Consider the following 16582-nt stretch of genomic DNA (forward strand, 5'->3'; position numbering starts at 1 on the left):
ACAACATGGTCATGAAACCCGTCTCCAACGCCACTTTGGCTGTGTGCACCACGAACACCTCTTCCATTTGGCCCAGTACGACTCGTGATAGAACCTGCACCGCTGCTGTGTGCTGGGAATGCCTCTAACAAACGGTTTACTAGAGTTGCTTGTTTGTTCGCCAATATTAGCTCTAGGTTCTCCTGTGGCATGATGTTCTGTAATTTGCCTTTATATCGTGGATCGAGGATGTTGGCCAACCAGTAGTCGTCATCCTTCATAATTCTGACAATGCGGGGGTCCCTTTTTAGGATCTGCAAGAGATAATCACACATGTGGGCCAATGTTCCAGGTGTCAATGATGCAATGACAGTGGCGGGTGGAGGAGCACTTTCTGCCAAATCCACATCCCTCCAGTCACGCACAAACCCTGTACCTGACCTTGGCAAGCCAACATTTTCTCTTGCCCTCCCGAGAAGCATCCTCCTCCCCAAAATAATCATCCCCCTCCTCCTCTTCTTCCTCCACCTCGTCCAGGACAGTTCCCTGACCAGACAATGGCTGACTGTCATCAAGGCTTCCCTCCTCCTCCTCCGCTGCAGACGCCTGATCCTTAATGTGCGTCAAAGTTTGCATGAGCAGACGCATAAGTGGGATGCTCATGCTTATAATGGCATCGTCTGAGCTTACCAGCCGTGTGCATTCCTCAAAACACTGAAGGACTTTACAGAGGTCTTTCAGGTCTGACCACTGCACACCCGACAACTCCATGTCTGCCCTCAAACTGCCTGCCCATGTATCCTCCCACAAATGCATTACAGCCTGCCTCTGTTCGCACAGCCTCTCAACCATGTGCAGGGTGGAGTTCCACCTTGTTGCAACGTCTATGAAAAAGCGGTGCTTGGGGAGGTTGAGCGATCGCTGCAGCCTCTGCATATGACTGGAGTCTACGGGTGAGCGACGGATGTGCGAGCACAGTCTTCGCATCTTATGGAGCAGGGCTGTTAACTCCGGATAATTATTGAGGAAGCACTGCACCACCAGGTTCAAAGTGTGAGCCAGGACAAGGTATGTGTCTGAGTTTTGCAAGGGCTATGGCCGCCACAAAATTACGGCCGTTATCACTGACTACCTTGCCTGGCTCAAGATGTAGACTGCCCAGCCATGACTCAGTTTCTCGCTGCAAGTAGTCGGCCAGTACCTCCGCGGTGTGTCTGTTTCGCCCAAAGACATCATCTTTAAAACAGCCTACTGACGCTTACCACTAGCTGTTTGATAGTGGGACACCTCGTGTCCAACACTGGCAGCTGCGGATGGAGTGCTCGTGCGACTGTGCTCTGTGGACGAGCTTTCGCTGATAGACGAGGAGGAGCGAAAGCCTACAGCCAACTGTTTCCTATACCGTGGGCTAGGCAGCACTGTTCCACCGCCGCTGTCCCCTGTGGAGCCTGCATCCACCACATTAACCCAGTGAGCAGTGATGGACACGTAACGGGCCTGGCCATGCCTACTGGACCATGCATCTGTTGTGAGGTGCACCTTTCCACTCAATGATTGTTTGAGTGCATGGACAATGCAGTCTTTCACATTCAAGAGGAAGGCAGGGATGGCTTTTCTAGAAAAGATGTGCCGGCTGGGTAGGTCATAGCGTGGGACAGCGTAGGCCATCAGTTTGGCAATGTAGGCGTTCAAAGCCAGTGTACGCGGATGAGAGGATGAGTACTTTCTTGTCCTACTCAGAGTGTCTGCTAGGATGAGCTGGACTTGAGAGCTGCATATGGGGTAACTAGCGGTGGACCTGAGAGGGGGTTGGTAATGGTGATGATGGCCTAGATTCAGTCTTTCGTTGCAAAAAGATTGTGATTCCCTGACTGCTTTGGCCTTGCGACGACACCTCAACTTTTCTTGCTGGTGGTGTGCTTACCAGTCGGCTTACAGTGAGGGAAGCAATGGAGCGTTGCTGGCTACCTTCAGTCGGAGCAGGTGCACATGTGCTAAATGAGGTTTTGTAGTTCGTCCACGCTTGCAATTGCATGGTGATTAAATGTCTAAGCATGCAACTGGTATTCAAATTTCGGAGATTTTTCCCTCGGCTAAAGGTCCTTCCGCACTTCTTACAGATAACCTTTGCCTCATCAATAGGATTTTGGTCAAAAAAGTGACACACTGCACTCTTCCTACTATGGTATAAATTTTCAGGGCTTGCACGCTGTGCTAATTTGACCGTCTGGGCAAGCTGTCCAGCAACACTTTTTGTTTTTTTACGTTTTTGAACTGCTCTGGGCCTGCCAGATAACCGCTGTTGCGATGTCGATGCCTGCTGCGGATCCTTCTCCTCTTCTGAGCTATTGCCAGCGGCACCCTCTTCCCCCAATGGATGCCAATCCGGGTCAATAACTGGGTCATCCATCACCTCCTCTTCAATTTCAGCTGTACCTTCCTGTCATCGTGTAAGGTGGTATAGTATGCGGGAAGGGGCACCTGAGTTTCATCAGGGTCAGATTCTGGCTCAGTAGACTGCGAGGACAATGTAGTGCTCTAGGTCAATGTACCAGCAGAATCATCTAGCAGTGGCTGTGCATCAGTGCACTCCGTGTCAGATTCATCTTGGACTGGGGAATTCAGGGTTTGACTTAGTAACCCAGGCATGGTATGTGAAAAGAGCTCCATGAAGTAATCAGAAGTGTGGCCTGCCGCATCCTTCACTTTTGGTGGGGGTGAAGGACACAAGGAAAGGTGTTGAATATGAAGGAGAGGAGCTGTGTGTGGATGAGGAGCTGTGTGTGGGAAGAGGAATATGACGGAAAGGAGCTGCGAGTGGGGGAGTATGAGGGAGAGTGGCTGTGTGGGGAGAATATGATGGAGAGGAGAAGTGTGTGGGGGAATATGACAGAGAGGGGCCGTGTGTGGGGGAATATTACGGAGAAGAGCCGTGTGTGGGGGAATATGACAGAGAGGAGCGGTGTGTGGGGGAATATGACAGGGAGGAGCGGTGTGTGGGGGAATATGACAGAGAGGAGCTGTGTGTGGGGGAATATGACAGAGAGGAGCTGTGTGTGGGGGAATATGACAGAGAGGAGCTGTGTGTGGGGGAATATGACAGAGAGGAGCTGTGTGTGAGGGAATATGACAGAGAGGAGCTGTGTGTGGGGGAATATGACAGAGAGGAGCTGTGTGTGGGGGAATATGACAGAGAGGAGCTGTGTGTGGGGGAATATGACAGAGAGGAGCTGTGTGTGGGGGAATATGACAAAGAGGAGCTGTGTGTGAGGGAATATGACAGAGAGGAGCTGTGTGTGAGGGAATATGACAGAGAGGAGCTGTGTGTGAGGGAATATGACAGAGAGGAGCTGTGTGTGAGGGAATATGACAGAGAGGAGCTGTGTGTGGGGGAATATGACGGAGAGGAGCTGTGTGTGAGGGAATATGACGGAGAGGAGCTGTGTGTGGGGGAATATTACGGAGAAGAGCTGTGGTGGGGGATATGACGGAGCGGAGCTGTGTGTGAGGGAATATGACGGAGTAGAGCTGTGTGAGGGAATATGATGGAGAGGAGCTGTGTGTGGGGGAATATGACGGAGAGGAGCTGTGTGTGAGGGAATATGACGGAGAGGAGCTGTGTGTGGGGGAATATTACGGAGATGAGCTGTGTGTGAAGGAATGTGACAGAGAGGAGCTGTGTGTGGGGGAATATTACGGAGAAGAGCTGTGTGGGGGGGATATGACGGAGCGGAGCTGTGTGTGAGGGAATATGACGGAGTAGAGCTGTGTGAGGGAATATGACGGAGAGGAGCTGTGTGTGAGGGAATATGACGGAGTGGAGCTGTGTGAGGGAATATAACGGAGTGGAGCTGTGTGTGGGGGCAAAACTTAACGGAGAGGAGCTGTATGTGGGTGGAGGAATATGACAGAACAGCTGTGCGTGAGGTGGAGAATATGACAGAGAGGAGCTGTGTGGGGGGATATGACAGAGGGATAGAGTGTGGAGGAAGTATGATGGGGAGGAGCTGTGTGTGGGGAGGAATATGACGGGGAGGGGTTGTGTGTGGGAGAGGAGCTGTATGTGGGAGAGGAGCTGTGTGTGGAGGCAGAATATGACGGAGAGGAGCTGTGTGTGTGGGGGGACATGATGGTGAAGAGCTGTGAAAGAGAGCAGCTGTGTGGGGGGGAATATGACGGAGAGGGGTTGTGTGTTGGAGAGGAGCTGTGTGTGGAGGATATGACGGAGAGGAGCTGTGTGTGAGGGAATATGACTGAGAGGAGCTGTGTGTGGGGGAATATGACTGAGAGGAGCGGTGTGTGGGGGAATATGACGGAGAGGAGCTGTGTGTGGGGGAATATGATGCAGAGGGGCTGTGTGTATGTGGGGAATATTGTGTGCAGGAAGCACACTGAGGGGCAATTATCTTTTCAAGGGTGCAGCATGGGAGATATTTATATTTTGGGGGCAGTATAATAATACTTTTCTTTTTAAGGGCACCATGTTGGGAAGTGCTGCTAAAGAAGGAGAAGAGTGAGGTTTGCAGAGATGAGCTGTGAGCCATGAAGTGGGAAATCTCTTCATTGCGTCTGTACTACGTGGAGACAGACATAGGAACAATCAAAGATGTCATCTATAAGGTACCTGGATGTAAATTTTTATATGTCATCTTTCCTGGGTCTCATCAGTGCTGTGGTTCTTGTATGGTCCACAGTCTGATGATGGCTGGTAACAACAACGCCAAGTATCTCCTCATCATTGTTAAGGACTTACTGAGAGTCACAGTTTTATGTGACAATGGGGCTGACCTGAAACTGCAATCGATCACTGCTCTAAATTGGAAAAATATTCAGAATTGAGAGTCCTCAGTGGTTGATACCTTTTAATGGCTAACTGAAAAGATGGTAACACATTGCAAGCTTTCGAGACTACTCAGGTCTCTTCTTCAGGCTAGACTAATACAAAATCTGAAGAGTCACATATTAATGCACAATACAACACAGAAAAAATGCAATGGATAAGACAAGTGACGTGAAGCAGAACTATCAATATGGGATAGGGAGAAGCATAAATATTGGATCAGTACATAGATAAGGAGTCCGGATGTTTTATAGTCCTCTGATTGGGGTCTCCTAATGTGTTGTGATGCCCCCACAAGGTCTTGAAAGCAAATTCCTTAATTGATGTAAAAAGACATAAATCCATGCGACACATTCATTCCAGCACTGAGAGTGTCAAAGGTCGTCATAAATTTATACTCCCAAACACGTCTCTCTCTCTGAGATGTGAAGTTACCTTTCAATACCAGTAACTTCATATCCATGTTGCTGTGATGAGGCATACAAAAATGTTTTGCCACAGGTAGATCCATTCTTTTTTCTCTTATTGTGTGACGATGAGCATTCATCCTTGTTTTAAGCTTTTGCCCTGTCTCCCCCACATACAGACCCCCAGTTGGACATTTAGTACAAATAAGTAAGTACACCACATTAGATGTAATGCAGCTGAAAGTACCTGGGATCTTGTAGTCCTGATGTGAGTTGGGGATCTTTATCTTGTCCGTGGTCATTATAAATGGACAAGTTTTATATTTTTTCTGGTTACAAGGAAAGGTTCCTGTAGCTGTTGGAGAGGACAGGGAGCTTCTGACAATGATGGTTCTTAAATTTGGGGGCTGCTTAAAACACAGCAGTGGGGGGTCTGGAAAATGGATTGTAATCGGGCATCTTTTTGTAGTAAAGGTTGTAATTTCCGTGCAGCTCCCCTTAGCACTTCCAGATTTGGGTTGTAGATGACTACTAGAGGCACCCGGTTTCCTTGCAACCAGAAAAAATGTAAAACTTGTCCATTTATAATGACCACGGACAAGATAAAGATCTCCAACTCACATCAGGACTACAAGATCCCAGGTACTTTCAGCTGCATTACATCTAATGTGGTGTACTTAATTATTTGTACTAAATGTCCAACTGGGGGTCTGTATGTGGGGGAGACAGGGCAAAAGCTTAGAACAAGGATGAATGCTCATTGTCACACAATAAGAGAAAAAAGAATGGCTCTACCTGTAGCAAAACATTTTTGTACGCCTCATCACAGCAACATGGATATGAAATTACTGGTATTGAAAGGTAACTTCACATCTCAGAGAGAGAGACGTGTTTGGGAGTATAAATTTATGACGACCTTTGACACTCTCAGTGCTGAAATGAATGTGTCGCATGGATTTATGTCTTTTTACATCAATTAAGGAATTTGCTTTCAAGACCTGGTGGGGGTATCACAACACATTAGGAGACCCCAATCAGAGGACTATAAAACATCCGGACTCCTTATCTATGTACTGATCCAATATTTATGTTTCTCCCTCTCCCATATTGATAGTTCTGCTTCACGTCACTTGTCTCATCTATTGCATTTTTTCTGTGTTGTATTGTGAATAAATATGTGACTCTTCAGATTTTGTATTAGTCTAGCCTGAAGAAGAGACCTGAGTAGTCTCGAAAGCTTGCAATGTGTTACCATCTTTTCAGTTAGCCATTAAAAGGTATCAACCACTGAGGACTCTCAATTCTGAATATTTTTCTATCTACTGGCTAACACGGTCCAAAGATATACATCTTTCCTGCTCTAAACTGGGTGATGTATTCCTGTACTGACAGTAGTTCTGGTGCTGCTTCCATGTACCGACGATGGTTCTGGCGCTGCTTTCATCTTGTGATTATGTAGCAATCCATAATGTGCTTCATATTAAAACAGAAATTTCCTCAAAACTTAGTTTTGAGATTATGAGGAGGATTTGGTTGAGTTTCTGCTCCAAAAACTTAGTGCAAGTTTTGTGTGTGTTCACATTGATTATTTTTGAGGAGGAACTCTCTTCTCAAATTATTCTCAAATAGCACTTGGTTCTGGTGATGTATTATTGTATTGACGGTAGTTCTGGTGATGTATTATTGTATTGACGGTGGTTCTGGTGATGTATTATTGTATTGACGGTGGTTCTGGTGATGTATTATTGTATTGACGGTGGTTCTGGTGATGTATTATTGTATTGACGGTGGTTCTGGTGATGTATTATTGTATTGACGGTGGTTCTGGTGATGTATTATTGTACTGACGGTAGTTCTGGTGATGTATTATTGTATTGACGGTGGTTCTGGTGATGTATTATTGTATTGACGGTGGTTCTGGTGATGTATTATTGTATTGACGGTGGTTCTGGTGATGTATTATTGTATTGACGGTGGTTCTGGTGATGTATTATTGTATTGACGGTGGTTCTGGTGATGTACTTATGTAAATACCCCTTTATATTTTTTTGCGGCCTTTCGGATTGGTTCAATATGACAATGTGGCTCATGGATGAAAAATTGTTGTGCAGCCCTGCTGTAGACTAAGTCTGCGAGGACAGGGCCCTCTCCTGTCTATTTTTGTTACTTTGTTCATTGCAATTTATATTTCTATCCTGTATGTAACCCCCTTCTCATATACAGCACCATGGAATCAATGGCGCTTTAAAAATAAATAATAATAACAACATGGTGACATTACAAAAACATATAATAATTACATTTTGCCAGAAGCTAATGTTATATTGAGCAGGTAATATACTCACGAGTAAACGGTGCCGTACATATGAGTCTTGACGTCTTCTTCCTCAATGGAAAACTTGAACCATTTGTTAGGCGGCCCGATGCGCTGGTAGTCATTATTGATGTCCCAGTACAACTCAATGCTGTGGTGATTTACCTTCCCCACCACAGGAGGATCAGGGCGCTGGATAGCAATTTCTTCTGGAAAGAAACATTTTTTTTTTTTATTTTTCCCCGAGTTACTCAAAATGAAAATGGGAGTAATAGAACGTGCGAGGAATTGTCAGATATAGACAAGAGAAATGGGAATTGTTAATGTTCAGTAATTAGTTTGGATATCCTTACATAATGCCGGGTCTTGCATTTGTCTGAAATAATTAAAAAGTGTATATTGATTTATATAGGTTTAGCTCGAGAGCGTAAATTAGCATTCATAAGACTTTGACAGCTAATTACATTAGAGATCATGAAGTTATACTGGAGCAGTGAATCAAGCCAACTGCGGAAGAGGAATACGAAATGCGTGGAGACGCGGCGGGAGAGAGATCCTCGCACTGCGGCCACAATCTTCTGCTATCGCCCAGCATAATGAGAAGGAATCTGTAACATTCACAACCATCCGAGAAACCTTACATAACGCAAAGAGCCAAGAAGGTCAAGTAAGCAGCATAGAAGATGATGTCGGCTGTATAGGCGCCGAGGATCTAACTAATGCATGGAGTGTCTATACCCAGGCGTGAATTAGGAGAGAAGACCACCACTTAGTGCACCACCGGGGCTCAATTAAAGACAAAACCTATGTTTGTATGCATGTAGAGGGATAGTCAAAAATAATCCGCACCCTGGCAGTAGTAAAATATATCTTAACGCCTTCACGACATCTACCGTACATGTACGGCGCAAGACGGAAGTTGGTGTAGGAGGTGGGCTCACGGGATGAGCCCGAATGGCTGTGTGTTAAAACCAGGACCTGCCTCTAACAATAGTGGGTGGAACAAAGCACCACTCGCGATTGTCAACCTATTAAATGCCACTGTCAATCTCTGACAGTGGCACGTCATTCTAAGTGCCGATCGGCAAGCCCATGACTTGATCGCGCGTCTCTGACAGGTTGCTTTATGATAGAAGGGAGTCTGGTGAAGACCCCCGTACTAGTCATTATGGAGTTCACTTGAAACCCTCCCTGTGTGCCTGTGGCAGGCATCAAAAAAATCAAAAGATTTTTACTATACGCAGTATTCCTGTCTATAACACAAACGATTGGACGATCGCAACTTCCAAGTCCCCTAAGGGGAACAGTAAAAAGCAAAAAGGTTTTAAAACAATATGAAACATATTAAAAAAAAAAAAAAAAAACAGAAAAGATCAATCCTCCCTCTTTTTGGTGAACAGTGCGAGAACGGGAAAAATAAAAAATCAAGATCATCAAAATTACGGTTTTTGGTTGCAGCAATAACACAAAAAATGCTGTTTGAAGCGAACAAAACGTCATATCTATCTGAAAACATTGAGTCGCCCTGCAACAAATAAGCTGTCACACAGCTCCAACGACAGAAAAATAAAAACATTACGGGTCTCAGAAAATAGTGACACAACGCCACCAAATTTTTTGTCTAAAAAAAAAATTCAGATTTTTTTCACAACTAAAATAGTAAAAAAAAAAAAAACAAAACACAAAAAAAAACTGGCCATGTTTGGTATCACCGTAATTGTACTGATGAGGAGAATCATATTTCCAGGTCATTTTTTTTACCGCGTAATGTACACCACAAATAATTTCTCCCCCACTTGGAATTTTTTTTGCAGCACATTATTTGGCAAAATGAATGGTGTCATTCAAAAGTACAATTCGTGCCGCAAAAAAAAAAAAGCTCTCATATGTCTATGTGGACAGATAACTAAAAATGTTATGGCTTTACGTAGAAGGGGAGGGAAAAAACTAATAACGGAAAATGGCTACGTCGTCGTGAAGAGGTCAATCTGCTATCAGAACAGACAAATCCATCGTTTTTCCTCACAACCGCACGGGTTTTCAATACACTTTGTCCGTCTGGCAATGAGCTTTCGTATTCCCTCGTTAAAAAATATTACAGGGTGAGCTGCGAGCCACAGATGCATCGCTGTCTTCACCTTGTCAATAGATGTAGGACTTCTTTCGGGATTCGCATCCATTCCTACACGTCTATCCGCCACAATCAGTTCACAGTCAATGTCGCCGCCAGTCGTGAACGGGCATCATTTCTTCCTGGCTGACACTTGTGCAACCTTCCTTGATCTTGTCTTTCCATTTCGGCAAAACAAATAAAAACTTTCTCAATATTGTGCACAAAGTCTTCCATAAATATCAGCACCGGAAACCCTTAGTCCACTGTAAGGCAGTGACCCCTGTTACAGCTAGGGGGCGCTGTATGTGCTCCTCAGAATACGCATGGAGGCGTAGTAAGGCCATAGGACTGCATGGCAGCTGCAGAGTATCTGTGATAGTGAAACAGTGACCGGCAGGATGGTAAGTGGCTGGTATGTGTTGCATAGGGTCTCTGCGCTATAATCCTGAAATAAAATTGTAATGCTGGGACTTGTAGTTCCAAGAGTTTTTGCTTATTTATAATAGGGGGGCTTATAGAGTTAGTCAGAGAGCTAGGCAGGAATGACTACCCACACATGCGCCTCCCACCTATGGGGGTGGCTACAGTATATAATGAGACTGAGGTCTGGTCACATGGCAGAGTGTATGGACCTGAATGGTCTGTGTGTAAGGTCCTGAGGGCTCTGTGTTGGAAGGTCTTGTGTAGATATGGATCGGATTCCAGGAGCACATGGTGAGGCCATGGACCTGAAGGCCTGTGTTGGAAGGTCCAAGGAGTGGACTTCCTGAAGAGCACAGGGAGAGGCCGTATGTGCAGAGTCTGTGACGGCATTGCATTGGGGGGCCGGTCGCTGATACGTGTCACACACAGCAATATCGCTGGTGAGATCGCTGTTGGGTCACAAAACTTGTGACTTAGCAGCGATCTCGCTAGCGATCTCACTAGCGATCTCACTGTGTGTGACGGGGGCTTTAGATTATACTCACCCGGGGGTCCGGTCCGATGGGTGTGGCGGTCCGGTCCGGCGCCTCCCATCTTCTAACGGTGACGTCCTGTTCTTTGCTGCCTGTCGTGGTTCCGGCGCAGGTGCACTGCTCTGCCCTGTTGAGGGCATGGCAGAGTCCTACAGTGCGCAGGCACCCGGAGACATGACAGGCAGCAAAGAAGAGGACGTCACGGTTAGAAGATGGGAGGTGCCGGACCGCAGCACCCATCGGACCAAGACCGGACCACCCCCCGGTGAGTATAATATAACTTCTTTTTCTTCTCTTTCAGGTTACATCGGGGGCTTATCTACAGCATTACAGAATGCTGTAGATAAGCCCTGATGTCAGTGCCGCCAGCTCATAGTCGGAAAAAGGGGTGACAGATTCCCTTTAAACGTTTCGCAACATTTGAACTCAGGCTCTTAATCGGGAATTGTATCCCCCTAGACCATTTGTGCCAAATATATCACACGGTGCGGCATTTGATAAATACGTTGAGTTGAAGCAAATACAGTAAAGCTTTGGCACAAATTGAATATTTGATAAATGTGTGCGGTGGTGTTCTAATAGTCGGGATTTATAACGGAATAGGTCTCTAATACTTTACAGCCGATACAAGGACGGTGCAGCCAATAATCAGAAATACTCGAGGATTTAGTGCGAATAATAGGAAACGCATATGAACTCCTGGTAGAACGCTCTCAGCTGCAATCAATATTCGTTTATGATCTAAATGCTACTAAGTAAAGTTATTAAGAAATATTGAGAAACAAATCAACGTGAGCAAAGGCGGCATTACAGAGGATAAGAATGGATGAATAATAATAGGTACGGAAAGTTTACCCAGGAGATCGGACTTAAAGGGATTTTTATGGATTTTTCATCCCTGACTTCTCTTTAGAATAGTGGAACGAGTCCCCTTTAATACAGGGTCCAGTATAGTAACATCCATACTAAAGGTTTCCAACTTATGTCCGGCTCGTCAATCACCCAAAGCTGGGGCCAAATAGTGGTCTCACGGCATAGGTAACTGATGTAGGAGAGATGTCATCACTTCCAGTCCCTGCAGAGACTCATTTCTTCACTTTATTATGGTTCCTTCAATACCCAAAACTTTGGAAATTTATTTTAAGGACTAACAAAATGAAAAAAATAAATAAAATAAATTATATATATATATAGTTGTTCACTGATACAATATTAATGATCTATTCTTAGGATTGGTCATCAACACCAGATCAGCGAGTCTCAGCTGTCTGCAGGTCCGGAACCAGGAGCTGAGCTGCAGTACCGTAGAACGCCCACTGCGGAGTGTAAAGTGCTGTGGTGTTGGAGTCACAATACCATAGCTCTTTACACCGTGTAGTGGCCGTTCTACGGTACTACAGCTCAGCGCCTATTGAATTAAAGAGGCGCTCAGTAGCAGTACCCGAGACACCAGTAACAAATGTAGGGTATGAACAGATTCTAATAATATAGTATTTGGAAAACAGATCTTAAAGTTTTATGCCTATCATTACCAAATCCCAGAGATTGTTAGATATTATCTAAATAATCACCCGTTGGAATGATGTTACCAAAGTGGCCGGTACTAGCGATATCCACTGCTAACTGGACTGTCTACAGATTATTACCAGGCATCAAAACCGCCGCTGCGATCCCGCCACAGCGGCCACGCATGCGATCTTCAGCCAAAATCTGACACGATGCTGCTGGCCTATACTGTCAATAAAAAAAGAGAGGATGTGCACCAGTCAACCAAAAAATCTCCGGGCTTCTAAGAGTCAAAACCTGATTTTATCACCCAGGGAATATGCAGCTGGAAGCTAATCTCTACCAGCAGTGGCCATAACGGAGGACTTGAGACCGCCAGAGTGGGAGCTTCTGCTTTCAGGGGCTTCTCTGTTCTAGATCCAGGACTTTGTTATGTCTGAAACGCGTAGGCTAACGTATTGATGGAATTGGATTTGTACCTCGAACTATTTTAATATGGCGAAATAAAAACATTGGAATAGTTTTTCTATGATCTGAACTGGCAGGAGAATGCGAGTTCTTTTTTTTTTTTTGCGCTCTCTGTTATAGTTCATAGATGGGCAAGGGAATTTCTTTTGTGACATATATCTCACAAGACAGGCTATGGATAGGGGTGATCCTAAATGGGCAATATCCTTAATAATATATTACTGCGCACTCCCATTAAGCTCTGTAGCTCCCAAATTACTGAAAAAGCATAGCTCCCCATTTTCGAAACCATCCTGTTCAGAGATATGACCAAGATTAAAAAAAAAAACAAACCAAAATAATTTTTCGGCCCATAGCATAGATGCTCTCACTTATAGCTCTTTCACCTAATTCCCCTATAAAGATACAGGAACATTTAGTAAAACTTTTTATCCTGGTCCTGATGACAAGTGAGCGCTCCCCACAACCTACGAAACTTTGTTCTGGAATTATCTGAAAGCTAACAGTCGTGTCCTAATATCCTAACTGCATTACCCATCATGACATATTACTTAAATCTGTCACGCTCACGCCCTGACTGGTGGGCGTGAGCCAGGGGGTTGTGGCCCCATTTTGCCACAAACCAGACTACCCTGGAAAGGGCATGACTAGGACAGCTACCTTGGTCTTCACTGGAGCCTCTGATGGTGAGGTCAGGCTTGTGTGGCAGGCAGCTGCCAGGTGCCACTCCAGGGTGGTGTATGGCTGTGGCTGCTGATCCCACTCCGTGAGACGGAACACTAGGACAGGTGCGGGCGGCAGGCACGACTGGCAGATGAGCATGGCTGAGACACAGGCAGGCGGGCACGGCTGAGACACAAGCAGGTGGGCACGGCTGAGGCACTGGCAGGCGGGGATGGCTGAGACACTGGCAGGGACTAACTTGAAAGGCACAGGGACACAAGCAGGGAGGAGTGGTGTATGAAAAAGATAGGGACCTGTTCACACAGGAGGTGTAGGAACTGGTACAGGTAGGATGGAAATATGGACAGGTATGAGGGAACAGGTTTGGACCTTTTCACACTGGAGAAGAACCGCAAGACTGTGGAGAGGAGCTGCAGTTTGCAGCAAGAGGTTCCGCAGCAGAACGGCAGGAGTGCAGAGCACAGGCAAAACGGCAGGAGTGCGGAGCACAGGCAGAGTAGCAGGAGTGCAGAGCACAGGCAGATGGAGAGGACACAAGGAAATACACAGCAGGAAAAGGAGCCACAGACAAGGAGACAGACAGAGGTAGGACAGAGTTCAGACAAGGTAACGGTGCGAGACAAGGCAAGGAACAAAGACACAGAGACCAGGATATTCTGCCTCCTGGAGGGCGGCAAGACAAGCAAAAGACAAGGCTAGAACAAAGACACACAGAGACCAGGATATTCTGCCTCCTGGAGGGCAGACAGACAGGTACAAGGCAAAGCTAGGAATCAAGCCTCCAGAGAAGGCGAAACACAGGACAGGATATGGCAACTCAGTAGCAAGACACTAACTGAGAAAAGGCGTTGCACAGGCAGCTTCCACCGGGTGGAGCTGCCCTAAATACTAGAGTCCTCTTGGTGATTGGTGGGGAGCACATTAGGCAGGTGCACACGGATTCCATAAGAACCAGAGATTTCCGGCGCCGCCCTCCTATGCACACAGCCAGGAATTATGCAGAGAGCAGGCAGGAAGCAAGAGGCATACAGCATGGAGCCGGCAGAAGACAGAACCCACAGCATGGCCGGAAGTAGTGGGTAAGTTGGTGTGTAAGGCAGGTGGGGGATGGGAGGCCAGGAGGCAGTGAAGTCGGCAGGGTTGTTACAACATCATTGGTAGTGAGGGGTTAGGCATGACACCTAAGGTAGAAGGATGACGTTACTTTTTACAAGTAACTTTTGATTTCTTTAGAGAAACACCCCAAAATATTTTCGAACTGGTTCCGAAAGCCAGTTATGAGATGGCAACATACAGGAGTGTAATAAAATATCAATTTACCTTTTTTTTTCTTTTATTGAGCGTTTATTTTGCAGTAAATAACATTTGCTTAAGACAATTTCCTATTTCCATGCTAATTACGCGAGGTGATTAAGAGTGCGCTGATATACCTCTTTATACGTGGATAATGGGCAAACACCAGCGCGGTTGGCAAAGTGACAACTGTGTACATTAATAGGAGGCATTGCTATCTTGTGAGAACTAAGTAACAATATGAAATGCTAATGTTACATTTCTCTGTAATAATAGGATGCTCTGGGGTATTGAAATATTCATATCCGTATATATTTCTTCACGCTCGCGAAAAACGAAGTTATGAAAAAGACAAGAGTCAACACGGCGGTGTGGGAACAGAACCAATTACAATGCTGAATAGTTGTACGGGGGTTGAATGCATTTCCCTTTTCTAAGCTGAAGTTCATTAAATTGTACCTGTCGAGGGCTCACAATGGGGGAGAGTGACAGACGAAGATGACCACCGGCAGCCATTTCTATCCCGACACTGGATTATCCCACTTTGTTGTATTCAGTTCCACCACGTTCTACGTTCTTCTACGTCTACCAGCTCTATAATGTTCTTGTTTGAAAACTTAATATTTCTCCCTATGCATAATGTACGATAATTAGAGAGGGCCTAAGAGAGGTACCGATATCCCTTATCGGGGGAATTCTTAGGGAATGATACAATAAAGCTCTCTTCCATCTTCTTGTGGCTACTATAACCCAGCGATTACCTCTTTACGATTAAGTTCCCACTATTAGTTTTTGGTGCGGTTTAGATGCTGCGTATTTTTTTTTGTGCAAAAACAAAAAACGCAGCGTCTTACATTTCCAGCATAGTGGATGGGATTTATAGACATCTCAAGCCCAATGCACTTTTTTTTTATATACTAAGCGTAAAGCGACCTGCGGGGTCTGTTTCCAGGCCGCAACATGTTAATTTTGTCTACGCTTTATGATTTATGCTCTCCGTAGAATTGCATTAGATGAGCAAAATCTGAAGGTAAAAAACACATGTAAATCCGCACTTGACTACGTTTTGTCGAAACCAAATGCCGGGACGCGTCAAAACAAAGCAGTTTTATTTAAAACATGAAATGCCAACAAGAGACGAGACAAAAAAAATTAAAAACACAAGTAGAAAAAGGCGCTCAAAAACGCAAGTAACCTAATTTACAAAATAGGTGCAAAAACTCGCCAAATATCCACTGTGGAAACGTAGCCTAAAGGATCGCTCTCACCTTTTTTCTATGCTGAGCAGAACCAGTCAATCTTCAGCTGCATCCCACCCTCTGACCAGCAAGAATGTATGAGGCTGGGGAGCGGCGCGCTCCTGAAGAATGACAGTTCAGACTAGCGGCATCGTCGTGCCACTTGTCCAACAATGTGCTCTCCCCATGAAGGAAGCAGGCGCAGCTTTGTTTTTGCAGCATTGAAGGAACTCAGGGACACTGAAGCTGACCAGACAGCTTCGGAACAGCGATTGCAGGCTCTAACGCAAAAAAAACTTGTAAGCTGGTGACTTTTTATATACTGCAGAGTAACCCAAGTAACAGGCAGTTGAATAGAATAGAAAAAAAACCCTCTGTTCTGAAAAAAAAAAGGAGAGGATTTTTAATAAAAGGTAAAATGCATAGTTGCTTGTTTTTATAAGCACTTTATAAGCGCCCCTGTGCAAGAACAGTATTCCCATTTGTCTATATATTTCTACCGAAATCCAGGGAATAATAAAAAGAAGAGGTACGAGGGATGCCGCCAGGTAGGAGGAGGCTTGCAGGGCAACGGACAACTCGAAAGATCCCTGCAAGGCTTTACAGGATAGCACACAACTCGAAAGATCCCCGCAAGGCTTTACAGGATAGCACACAACTTGAAAGATCCCCGCAAGGCTTTACAGGATAGCACACAACTCGGAAGATCCCCGCAAGGCTTTACAGGATAGCACACAACTCGGAAGATCCCCGCAAGGCTTTACAGGATAGCACACAACTCGAA

At 45.5% G+C, this 16582-nt stretch overlaps 1 protein-coding gene across 7 annotated transcripts in view; it reads right to left on the minus strand.

The window, feature by feature from the left end:
- Positions 1–16582, minus strand: part of FANK1 (fibronectin type III and ankyrin repeat domains 1) — a 156670-nt gene that overhangs the window by 81390 nt on the left and 58698 nt on the right. For 6 of the 7 annotated variants that reach the window (XM_073552768.1, XM_073552769.1, XM_073552770.1 and 3 more), the window contains one exon: positions 7572–7749. The exons of the other annotated variant lie outside the window; for it this stretch is intronic. In XM_073552768.1, the coding sequence (XP_073408869.1) occupies positions 7572–7749 (178 nt within the window). The remainder of the gene's footprint in view (positions 1–7571; positions 7750–16582) is intronic. 7 annotated transcript variants of the gene reach the window in all.

The sequence above is a fragment of the Dendrobates tinctorius genome, unplaced genomic scaffold, assembly GCF_039654945.1.
Source record: "Dendrobates tinctorius isolate UK_male_01 unplaced genomic scaffold, ASM3965494v1 ptg000196l, whole genome shotgun sequence".
NCBI lineage: Eukaryota > Metazoa > Chordata > Amphibia > Anura > Dendrobatidae > Dendrobates > Dendrobates tinctorius.